The sequence below is a fragment of the Emydura macquarii genome, unplaced genomic scaffold (assembly GCF_026122565.2).
Source record: "Emydura macquarii macquarii isolate MOO-44397 ecotype Brisbane River unplaced genomic scaffold, CSIRO-AGI_Emac_v2 contig_3477, whole genome shotgun sequence".
Taxonomy (NCBI): domain Eukaryota; kingdom Metazoa; phylum Chordata; order Testudines; family Chelidae; genus Emydura; species Emydura macquarii.
In genome coordinates, this window is record NW_027133614.1 from 8,030,499 (window position 1) to 8,043,435 (window position 12,937).

General features: G+C 36.2%; 1 protein-coding gene across 3 annotated transcripts in view; it reads right to left on the reverse strand.

The window, feature by feature from the left end:
* UCHL5 (ubiquitin C-terminal hydrolase L5) overlaps positions 1-12,937 on the reverse strand; it is a 26,844-nt gene continuing 13,907 nt past the window's right edge. For 2 of the 3 annotated variants that reach the window (XM_067535203.1, XM_067535202.1), the window contains exons 4-11: positions 9,430-9,555; positions 9,275-9,336; positions 9,056-9,186; positions 6,709-6,772; positions 6,041-6,143; positions 5,486-5,599; positions 3,240-3,338; positions 1-696 (exon numbers count right to left, since the gene is read on the reverse strand). In XM_067535203.1, coding sequence (XP_067391304.1) covers positions 652-696; positions 3,240-3,338; positions 5,486-5,599; positions 6,041-6,143; positions 6,709-6,772; positions 9,056-9,186; positions 9,275-9,336; positions 9,430-9,555 — 744 coding nt within the window. In that variant the 3' untranslated portion in view covers positions 1-651. The remainder of the gene's footprint in view (positions 697-3,239; positions 3,339-5,485; positions 5,600-6,040; positions 6,144-6,708; positions 6,773-9,055; positions 9,187-9,274; positions 9,337-9,429; positions 9,556-12,937) is intronic. The other variant, XM_067535204.1, reaches the window with a different exon arrangement.

The following is a 12,937-nucleotide window of genomic DNA, read 5'->3' on the forward strand; positions in this document are numbered from 1 at the left end:
TTTGCCAAAATAAAAATGGGAATATTTATTATCTTTTCTACTAAAGCAATGCAGATCTTTTGAGATTACACACTGGTCTTTGCAAATGGTTCTACAGCTAATTCATACTTTTATACTCTGTAAAAAATTAGTCAAAGTTCATAAAAACTAAGACACAGGGGAAATTGGTGAAGAGTCAGACTATAACAACTGTTAATGGTGATAAGCAGAGAAAGCCCAACTGTTACTTCAAAATTCTGACACTTTCTGAATCATCAGAAATCCAAGTCCCATAACATGGGACAAGGTGTAAATATTTTCATTAGGAAGAGATTAAAATATATGGGTACATTACTTGCCCATTTTTTAGGTCTATAACAGTGGCAGTTCTACTTCCCAATAAGCTATGAGGAATTGTTCAGATACAACCGTTAAATAATGGAATTTGATCGAGAGACTCTAAACATTACTTAGTAGGTAGTACATGCACATGATGCAAGGGGAGGAGATTTATAGACCCATACACACGATACAAGACAAACTTGGTTACAATTGTCAAACGTGCGCTGAACAAATTTAAAATTTATGAAAAAAAGTCTTTTAGGCTTATTTCTTTTGTGAAAACAAGGTCAGTAGCACATTATTGTATATATTTTTCCTCCAAAATTATCTTCACTTGGCCTCCTGAGCTTTCTTGGCATTCTGTTTTTCTTTTGCCTAAAAGGTAAAAATAGAGAACATGTTTCACTATGATAAAAATACTGTCTATTTTTGTCTGCAATTCAAAACATACACGACCGCCTGATACTTCCTGGAACATACACTAAAATCTAAAACATATCCTAACAAAAGCCACTTTAAACCCAATTTGGATGCTTATTGAATGCCCCAATATTATTTGGTCACATGCAATTACTAGACAGTAAGAATATCTTTGGGCATAAGCTTATATAACGCAAAGGAGATCAAAGACCTCTGGACTCCGCGTGAAAAATTCTGAAAAAAATCCAACACTTTACTTAAGAATAGTTTAGTCTTAAGTTTCTATCTTTTTTCCTGTTTTACATAACTAAGGAAATACCTAGCAACATTTTTATTGCTTTGGGGGTGATCTGCTCATGCAGTTTATTCTCTACCCGACACAATCCTCTGTATGAATATTACAACTGATGTTGTGGGAAGACCCATGTAAATGAAACAGAAATTGAGCTCAGGGGAAGAATTATCAGTTGATGAGCTCTGAAACAACAAAGATCTTTTACGTATGTATTATTTCATTATCAAAAAAAAAGAGGAAGAAAAATACAGAAACTAAGAGCGAAATTATTTGCAAATAGAATTTCTTGCTCAGTTTTCCATGTGGTGTTAAAGGTCTTTGTTCCATGCAAATATACATCATTGTTTTGCAACATACTTGCAGCCTGGTACATCATTTTCATAACACCATGTAGTAAAATACTAATATGCAAATTTTGTTTTTAGCGATATTCAATTAGAAAATGTTATGTTGAATAGTTATGTGAGAAGATCAGACAGGCAATCATTTCCCTTAGGATGCAAAAAAAAAAAAAAAAAAAAAAAAAGCCATCTGCTACAAAATGAAGAGGGATTTCTGTTTTATCTTGTTACACATCACATTGTTTGCTGTGGTAAGATCAGCAACACAACTCTGTGGGGTGATTTTCCTCTTGATGAATATATATCTCGATAGCTCCCAATTTAGCTAAACTTCCTTTACACACAGAGCACACTAATATGCCACAAAGATACAATCAAAAAATTCTCACTTATCTCAGTCATTCAAGTTTGAGGCAGTTTTCATATTAAACCTTACAAGTACCTGCCAGCATTTAACTTGATGTCAAATTACCTGACCTCTTCCCTTTATATAAAGAGTTTAAAGACTAAAATGATACTGAGATAGATTATTTACCCTATAGTAACTATGGTTCTTCATATAAGGGTGTGCATGCACCTAGTGTGGATCTGCTTGCCACTGAACTGGTTTGGCTCTAAAGACTTTAAAGTAATAATCTGTGTGTCCTATTATAAATTTTCTAACCAACCAATGCTCCCCTGAAGTTCAGTAGTGAGATACAAACTCATAATATGTAACTTAATATGAAAAAAATGCAATACTGTTGGTAACACAAGACAGCCAAACATATAGTTTAGTTCAAAACAAGAAAAATCAAAGCTGAGTTAATTTCTGTGTCACATTTAAACTACTATCTGTAAGAAAGTTTCTCCACCTTTGCACCTGCACAGAGAGCAAAGTGAAGCCAATTACTTAAGATTACTAGCCTCTAGGTGTTTTTCTATCTGTATTTCATGTGCTAAAAGGCATTAGACAAAAAACACTATAAAGTGAAAGAGACCAAAATATTTTCATCCCAAAACAGCTGTCCTAACATCAACTGGAAAAGCAGTGATCTGACCAAGCACTGGGCTCCTAAATTTCCTTCCCCAAACCTTCAATTAAATGCAGATGCTTGTTACTTTAAATAGTTATTTATTTAGCTTAAGAGTCCAGCATCAGGGATACAATTTATATCTACTGCAAGACACACATGTACAAGCCAATAACATGATAAAACTCCCAATTAAGTCTGCCGTCTGAATAACCAAGCAGTTTAATGATCTTACCAAGGAAACAACTGGCACATTACATACTTTATTTAAAACTTAAATCAAGGCATGTTTAACTGCAAATCAAGGCTATAGCTGGAAGCAGTATAGAAAGGAAACAGCAAAAAGCTGGCAAATCAATAGTCAGGAAAGATCAAACAAAGGACCCACGCATGTACAATAGCCCTATGTACCAATATCACAGACATGGGTTGCCATCTAGTGTTCACAGATAGATACATCAGTTTTACTGAATGAAGACTGGGACCTGGCATCTAAGATGACAAAGGGTGCACAGGCATTGTATGTGGATAAATTTTGGATTTCTCCACTCCTTCCCCTGCGTGTGTAACAAGTCTTAGGGCTTGTCTACACTCCAGGTTATGTCAGTATAACTTATGTTGCTCGAGGATGTGATTAAGCCACACCCCTTAGTGACAAGGCACCAATGTGGACAGCACTATGTTGGCAGGAGAGTTTTTCCTGCTGACATAGCTTCCGCCTCTCAGGGAGGTGGTTTATTATGCCAACAAGAGAGCTCTCCCCACGTTAAATCTCTGTTCAAGTAGAAAGCATGCAAGATACATGAATTAATATCTTGCTTCTTTAAATGTCATACAAGAAATGCTCACCTTTTCTACCAGTGGTATTAACTGTTGGTGTTCTGCTAAAGTTTTTAACAATTCCATGATGAAAGGCAGGTAGTTATGTTTTCTTCTAATATTTTCAATCTGAAAATTAATGCAGGCATTAATGGAACTGCTATGTGTCAGACAAAAAGGATGCTCCCTCCCCCTTCATTATAGGCGTTCTCTTAAGGTTACATTCTCTTTTTTTGAGTTACCAAGTTCAGGTGATGAGGTTTAGAGCACCTCAGATGAGTCAATACATTATACTAAGCTTATATGGCATAAATATAAACTCTCCTTAAGACTCTTCTACCAAAAAAGCCCAACAACACACCAACCTGACAATGGTTAGACAGCTAGCTTATTGTAGCTCCTGCTTATCACGCTGACAAATACTGTTTCATTGTGCTCCGTTTCTTGTTTTATACTTTTTGACTGTAAGCTCTTTGGAGCAGGAACAGTCTTTTTGTTATGTATTTCTATACTCCCTGTACAATGGGGCTCTGCTCCAGGACTGGTGTTTTTGAGACAAAATTGCAATACAAAAAGTAATTAGTAATATTTATCAATTTATGACACCACAGAGGATGGATGTTTTACAGAGATAAATTCTCCTAATATCTCTTAGCACTTTGTAATATGACAAAGGCCTGAATGTATGCGAACCAGAAACAGAATTTAAGTACTTAAAGGAGGCAAAAGGTTTCAATAAAAAAATTCTATCTTCAGGGAACTAGTAAAATAAATTTCTCCAAAAGAAATGACTGTACCCTTGTACAGATATGCACTTCAGTAAAAAGCTTTAGGAGTATCTCCCCTTGATGGTGACTTGAATTATTTTCTATCCTACCTAGCAAGGAGCATAGAGATTAACATTCTCTTATTTCTCTAAACATTCAACAGCATTTTACATCTACAGAATACACAATGGAGCTAGCTGGACAACACTTTGGAGAAACTAAAGCAAATAATTTTAAAATAGCTTATTTGTTGTTTATTTTATATCCCCTGAAATCATAGGTGACCAGCTCCAAATGCTGATCAACAAAGGTATGTCTACACTGCAATTAAAAACACATGGCTGGCTCCTGCCAGCTGACTGCAAGTCGCAGGGCTGTTTTAATTGTGGTGCAGATATTCAGCCTCAGGCCTAGGCTCTAGGACCCTGTGAGGTGGAAGGCTACCAGAGCCCGAGCTGCAGCCCAATCCTGAATGTCTGCACCAGCAATTAAAACAGCCCTGCGAGCCCAAGTCAGCTATGGGTGTCTAATTGCACTGCAGACATACCTTACCTTCCTTCCCCCATCTCTCATTTCCATGAGTACAACTGAATGAATTCAGATTAATTTCTTATTAAGACAATGTGCCAGAATCTCTGCTGAACATTCCAAGTTCTTCTGCACTTCATTCCAATCATCAAAAGCTATGAGTTGGGCTGCAAAAAATGAAGAATCAAAATGTACACTGTTGAGAAACTAGCAGAGCGTAATCTCACATTTGTACACGCATATACCTAATTTAAAGACCAAAAAATGCAAGCCGTTTCTGTGCCATATTCAGGGATCACAGATGTGTTCTGATATAGAGCAGCAAACATGGAACATAAACAGTTAAGTGCTTTCATTTTTTTCCTGTAGTTTATGGCCACTCTAATGTGTGCATCCGATCAACTGGGTATCAGTGTTCTTCATTAATATAACATACAGAGTTCAGAGGGGCGACAAAAAAAAAAAAATCACTATAACAAAAAACAAATTCTGAGAAATAAGAGGATGCCACTATAGAGAACTACAGATGACCACAGTTATAACATGCTTCAACTCCTCGAGGCACATGCAACTGTCTCTTCCCAGGAATTCTACACTTCACTATTTACAAGAGCTTTCTGATGAACTTTTACATATACATACTGAAATGGGAGGAAATGCCAGAATAGGGGAGGCTTCAGAAAACCTATATCAAAAGAAAATGTGTTCGTTTTATGATCCAAATAAACAGAACAGATACAAATATCCATTTCCCTTGTATCTAGAAAGAAAGATAGTGAGTGAACAAACCAATAGCTCAGGAGTAACTAGTTGATGCACATGAATAATATAGTGCAATGCCTTACTAGTACCCTTTTAATTCCTCCAGCCCTGATGTGAAGAAGTATGAGATTGGCCTGATTTCCAGGCCTTGCATCAAGTTGGCTCTTCACTACTATCTTCCCAAGAGTTTTATAATGGAAAAAAAAAAACTATACATACCTTGTATCTTTTTAATTTTTGGTTCTCTTCTTCCATTAATAGCTGATATTTTGCAACTTCTGACTGAATAGAACTTAACATATTACCACTCTGGTCTGTATCCATTGGCTCTTCCTTAAAAAAAGTAAAATGAATAACACAAAGTCATAAAAAAGTTATAAAAAGATTGGTCTGTACAGTGCTTACACTGCTATTACTTAAATTAAGATTTTTGGGTTTGAGAATAGTGGTAGCAGTAGGCTACATCTCAGTGTTTAATTCTATCTTAGCATTATACAACTGCTGCCCATTAATGTAATATCTGAGCACCTTCCACTTAAAAGCAATAGCAATATGAAGTCCATAGCAGACCTCGGCCTCTAATACTTCTCCCTTTGTATAATAAAAACACTGCCATGACAGGCCTGTTTTTCTTCCCCCCTCTCCCTCCTTTGCAGGGCAGGAATAGAATGCTAGTTGCAAAATAAATACTGATTAAAAGTTACTTCTTGCTTAGAAGGGTTATAAAAAAGTGAAAGAGGTATGGAACTATTGTATTATTTAAATATATCCTACCTCTGAAAGTTGCTGTTGTAGTTCTGCTATCTTCTGCTCATATATCATTTTTCTATCAGATACAATGGCCATAAGGTTAAATCTTATCTCTCCTTCACTGTATCTAAAAGAAGAGAACATAGTTTTCAAAGTTACGATAATTTTGCACAGCATCTGCAAAAAAATAAGATACAAATATTTTCTTTATGGTTTCCTTAATTGTAAAAAACAAAAACCACCTTTCACATAAAAGATCACAGACTATGAAATAAAGTTGTGGCATACTGTTCCACTCTTGCTGTGGAACAAAATCACATTATAGATGACCGCACTTAACTACAAACAACAGTAGTATGGCAATTAGTCCAGTGTGACTACCTTTTACAGCACCTGTGCCAAAGTTTATTTTCCCCACTTGAGTTTAGAAGTTAATCTTTCTTCTTATATAATTTGGCCATTAGTTAGTAACTTCCATAACTGAGATCACAAAAATTGTGTTTCTAGTCCAAGCTGCTTTGGAGTTGTGATGGGGAGGAAGGTTAAGTAGTTACGAAAACTGATGGACTTAGCTTGTTTTTAGAAAGCTAAATAAGAAAAAAGAAAACTCTACATTTAATCAAAGTTAGGAACTGGTTCTTTTGAAGTAACCTATATATGTATTTTCTTTAAAAAAAGCCCTCAACATTTACTTTTGTATTCGTTTCTCTATGACAGGCCTGACAGCACTGATCCAATCATCTTGATTACAGGCACCTAGATAGGATAAATAAAAAAAAGTAAAAAAAAAAAAAAAAAAAAAAAAAGGTCAGCTTTGCTGCAAGTTCAAGACACTCAGATAATTCAGGCTCCGAATACTAATTTGCAAAGGCTACTAGCGCACATTTTCTCTGGAGAATGACAATACTAAATTGTTCAAAATGGTCTTTTTGAAATAGGAAGTTAAACACTGGTTCTTTTTAATACCTTTCAATATTCTATTAAATAATATTTAGACTGTATAGGGAAAGGCAACAGAGATGGCATAGATTCTAAAAGGGAAAAAAGTTCTACCCTTTACTCTGTTGGGGGGGAGGGGGGGGAAGCACAAGTCTGTGTGTGACTGAAGGTAGAAATAGGGTTTTCCAAATTGGGCGCCGCGCCGGGGGGGGGGGGGGGGGGGGGGGGAAGGAAGAAGAGTCAGAGCAAGTATATGGAAGCTTTATTTGAATTCTTCAAGTAATTTCTGCAAGAACTTTAGAATTTAAAAGCCTTTATATCATTAGAATAACCTATTCTTCCATCCTGTTCTCCAAATTTTGGAGGGTTCCTTCCCCTCCCACCCCATGTTTTAAAACAGTAAGCACTTGTAAAGCACTTGAAGATGAAACACTAAGGGTTTGTCTAAATGCCACAAATTAAATGTTCAATCTGGGATGTGATTCTATCCACACTAGTTGGCTGTGGACTAACTGTCCATGCGCACCCTGCTGATGTGCACTAACACTTCCTTGGGGCACTCTGATCTAACCTAGTTTAAAAAAGGCCTAGATCAAAGCACATCAAGGAACTGTTAATGCACAGTAGCAGGATACACATGGACAGTTAGTTCACAGCAGAGTAGCATGGATAGAATCACATCTCATTCTCAGATTGCCATGAACTAATTGTTTGCATAGACAAGCTGTAAATAAATATATTCACAAATTAATCCTCGCCGTACAAGGTAGTTAGTATCCACACCTGACAGATGGGAATAACATGGCAAAGAAGTAACATGTCTCACTCAGTGTCAGAGCAAGTCAGTCACAGGTTATGGAAACACAAATTCAGCACTGAAGTTTGTGCATTTGGAATGTCTTGATAACCACCTAAATGGCATTCTTCTCTGAATCAGCACTGATTGCTCCCAATCTCTTGCTGTCTTTAGCCGTTTTCCAAAAGTTAGGGTTTAGGCTCTGTGTTTTAACCAATTCAAACTTTGGTTATTGAATTATGATACAGATAAAGCTACAGGGGGGAATTTTAGGTATTCACTATTCTTCACTTCCAATCCTAAACTGTTGCATAGCGTGTTCTTAAATTCTGTATTTTGCTAAGCAGTGAATTTCACAGTTACTATATATGCATGCACCCCAATCCTGTAACTGGATCCCATGCCAGCAGACTCTTATGCCCACAGAAAACCCATATACTTCGATAGTATGACATGCAGGACTGATTGCATTATAAGGGCTATTGTTTAATGGGAAGTTTTTTAAAAAAAACTATCAGAATCTTTCAAAATAAAAAGCACTATACTGAAACTAATAATCTTTCACATTTGTCTTAATATTTGAGAAACTGACAGAAATCCACCTTTAGATTTAATTATAAAAAAAGATGAGTGATTCGTTAATATATATACAATTTTTACTTTTTTGGTTCCTTATAGTATTTATTATGACAAGCATGAATTTAGTGCCAAGTAGTGACACTTCTACTCATATAAAATTAGGATTACAGAGATGACTAACATACTTTCCTAGAATATGGAAAAGGAGGTGGAAGGCAGTACGAAAAAAGAAATGGTAACAAGAACTGTTCCAGGTGAAACTGAGTTTCTTTAACAACAAATAAGACTTTGCAAGCCTTAAAAGTTAGAAGAGACATCTGCTAGATGACAGAGTTTTAAGTGGAATGAAAAGATTAGATTTAATTTCTTGACCTAGCATTAACAGGCTCTCTTTCTTTGTATCAGTTGATTTGGAACTAAAATATTAAAAGAATGAATAGTACAATTTCATGATTCTGACATCACAAAAACCAGCTGAAAGGAGAACTGGGCCAAAGCCTGAAACAAAAAACCACACACACACAAACAGCCTATTTCCAGTTAATCACCTTTTTCAATATACTGTGTAAATAGGTCTTTCAATGAAAGATCAAAAAGCATTAACAAGAACCAGCTGTGTTATCTCAAAACAACAATTTGTTTTGGCCACATATAGCCACCAAATATTGTTGTTAAATATGCAACAAGCTACAATGTTTAAATTAACCACAGTGAACTAAACTTACCTAAATCAATTGGTCCTTCCCTTAGTCCATCTAGTTCATACAGCCTTCCATTAACAGGAACATAGCTTACAAAGTGAAATGCATCTTCTTCTTTTGCTGATGATTTTGCGTCAAACTCAAACATTTGCTGTCTAAAAGGTAAACAGAGACAATGCTGAAGTGAAAGAGAAAAGGTTACTGGATTTTATATGCATCTGTAATATGCACAACTTCAGTTACCTGGCAAAACTGTTGTGAACCTGCCGAATCACTTCAGAGTTGCTTAGTGCCAAACCTTTCATCTAAAATATATAAAAATAAAATAAATAAGATAGAGAACATAAGCCAACTGTTCCAATCAGTACACACCAAGTACAAAAGTTAGTTGCACTTACCGCAGCATCAAAACTTTGTGAAAATTCTTTAAATTCTGATAGTGTTTCTCCTAGATGGATATCTTGATGGATACAGTTTAATAGCACACTTACTATGGCTTGAGTAGCACAAGCATTATTTATTACCTAGAAAGAGGTATGGAAAGTGAGGACCAGTTCAGTACAGATGATGACATAAAAAGAATTAAAATTGGGCCAATACTTCCTTTATAAACTCTTATTTTCCATGGATTACATGGTTCTGACTTTGGTTGCAAAATTTCAGTGTGGAAGCAGTACCTAATTTTTGGTAAACACATATTACCATGTAAGTAGCAAATCTAGCCTGGACATCCATAAAAGCCTCTGCTACAAAAGACAAACCAAGTGATGCTGGATGGCAGTTGTAATGGTGCAACTGGCAAAATAGACAAAAAAGTGCAATTACTCTAAGTAAATATATTAGACACACTCTGTGATTTGTCCCCTCACTTCTTCTAAAAGAACAATTAAAACAGAGTGAAGAACACAACAAAATGCACAAGCAGGATGTAATGATGTCATTGATAGCCAGAGAACAACAAAGAATTTTTTGATTATTTTAAGATGCATTTGTTATTTTTAGGGTATATGCTTATTCTACTAGTTATTCAGGGCTTCATCCTCACTCAAGCTGACCAGCACCTTGCTTGATTTCAATGGAACCTCTGGTAGAGTATGGTATTACTCAACACAAAAAAAACTTGACTGAACCTAACTGTTAATATATTAGTGTTCCAGAAGAGCATTTACACTTTAAAAATATTATGGCACCATTCAATGAACAGTAGAATTAGACTAAGAAAAAAGGGATACCAAAATATCAATATTTAAATTAAAAGAAGGTATCCCATGGAACTTAAGATGGTCACATCAAAAACTTAGCCATCATATTTGAGCCACTCTCAAATTCAGAGCTGTTCTCTGTTAAAAAAGTTTTTGTAAACGTCACTTGAAAGTTTTTGCTTTCCCACTCATTTTTGCAAAAACAAAAGCTTATTTTCCTTCACCCCAAGTTTATTTTTGAAAGCCGAGATTGTTACATAAACTAATACACCAAAAAATTCAAGACAGTTAATGATAAGATAGAGTATCAGTCTTAATTCATCTTGCAGGGTATTATTTTAGTAAAATACTCTATCTTTTGAAAAAGTAAATCAAAACCTTAATGTTAGTCATACTTTTATACATTAAAGAAAGATCCATAACCTAAAACATTTTTTTTAAAAAGAGAGAAGTGAAATATAGCTATATTTGTGGAAGGACAGAGAGTGAATACTACCTTTTTAAAAGTTACCAAAAAAGGTTTGGGGCCATATTCTGCCCTCAGTTAACTTTTTCTGACTCCACTGCAGTCAATGAAGTTGACAAGAGTGTAATTAAGAGCAGAATTTGGACAAGTAATTACTTCGTATTGGTATGGGACTAGGTGCAGTACAGTGAGAAATGATTATTAGTTGTTTCATTGAGTAAATTTGTAGGTCAGGAAAAAAAGACAGACTTTCCAGTCTGAGAGAGTAGCATCCAATATGAAGATTTACATACACTTTAACAGAAGACAGTGTAAGAAGTTATACTTCAGGGCTGTAAACACAAAACCACTTCCAACAAAAAGATGAACAGACATCATCTGTTTTCTAGTCAAAGCAAGTCAGAACAGACTGACACCTTCAATAAAAAAAAAGACTACAAGATACCAGGGTGCTAGAAAGGGTTGGATTTGTACTTTATGTCATGAACAGTATATTCCTCCATGATCCGAGATTACTATTTAGTTTTCCAAAAATAAATGTGACTGGAAAAAACCTGTATCTATACCAAGTTAGAATATATATTTAGCCAGTCCCTCCTCCCCTTCAAGCTCATTCATAGCTTAGCATGTAGGAAATAAAAAGTTAACCTACATCTGGTATTTAATGGAAAATGTGGAATTATGCTCTTGGAGATTGTCTGGCTCTTCTTCCAAAGATGCGTTGTTACAACATGCCTCAAAATGTACATGGGAGGAAGGGGGAAGACAAAGTTATTTTGAGTAGTTAAAGTTATGCACATTAATTACAGCCATCTTGGTATGGAGGACAAAGCCAACCTAGATAGTTATTTCTTAGTTCATCAATACCCTCTTCTCATTTTCCTTGCCCTCATCTCCTAGAAAGAGCCACAAACATTACCCATTTGACAAGGCTCAGCTGTTCTAACACTGAATGTCATGCCAGATGTAATTAATTGATTTGTATTACAAAAATGCCCAGAAACCATCTGTTAAGATTGGAGTCCCAATGTTCTAAGCACTGAACAAAATAAAAAGTAATAGAGCCTTTGTTTCAAAGAAAGAACAGTCAAATCTGAGATAAAATGCAGTAAGTAGGTGTAAGACAAGGGAAAACAATGGCAGAATTAGGACATAATTACAGTAACACATGGTTACATAAGCCATCTAGATGCAGAGTTATACAGTCAAGATAAGAGAGAGCCCAGGGGACCACCATCATGTCCCCCAACTAAGAAAGTTTGAAAGGAGAGTAGAATCATCAAAAGACACTGAAACAAACTGGCAGAAAGTGGAAAACAGCACACAATTGTGAAAGATAAGGGAGGACAAGATTTCAAAAACTGCATGATGTGTAAAAGGTGGTCAAGATGGAGGATGATGAGGTTAGCAGCTTAGGGAAATGACCAGGAAGAGGACTTGGAGATGTTGACGATAGCAGTTTCAGTATAGCAGAAAAATCACAAGCTAAACTGAGGGGGAGAAGTTGAGACAACAGATGAAGATGGAATACTTAAGAAATTTAGGTGACAGAGAGAAAAGGGAGGTAGGATTAGTTGGAGTGACAGATGAAGTTGAAGATAGGACCTTAGGATGAGAAGAGACCACAGAAAACTTATTAGAAGATGAAAAATTGAAGAGAACAAGCGATTGAGAAAAATATGGGGAAAAGTGTGGGGCATAGGGAATCATGAGACAGGAGGAGATGGGTAATGGAAGCAACTGGGAAGGGGGTGAGAAACTTCAGTGACTGTGGAGAAGTAGGGAAAAGGGAAAATCTCTTTTGAAAAAGTTGGCAAGATTGTTGTAAAACCCTTCCATTCTTCTTGGACTGATCCAAATGGTGACCGATTGCTGGGGTTGTGGGCCTAGGATCAACAAAAGTGAAGAAGTAGCTCCACTTAACCAGGACGTTTGAGGAACCCCAGGAGAAGACAGTTTGTAGTGGAGGAAGTCTGCATGTTTATGGATCTTTCTCCACAGGTGCTGAGCAAGTGGAGGACATGGATATTAGGAGTGGGATGGGATTTGCAGTAGGAATGAGGGGAAAAGGAGTCTATAACTGAGTTGATAAATCAGAGGAAGGTAGAAGAGCTGGAAGATGAGAGGGAGGGTGAAAAGGAGCAGTGACGAGAAGGTTGAGCAAATGGCTGTTTTAGTGACTAGGAAATCTGATCCAAAACTGAAAGTCAAATAAAGAGGGAGACCATGTAGGTTAAG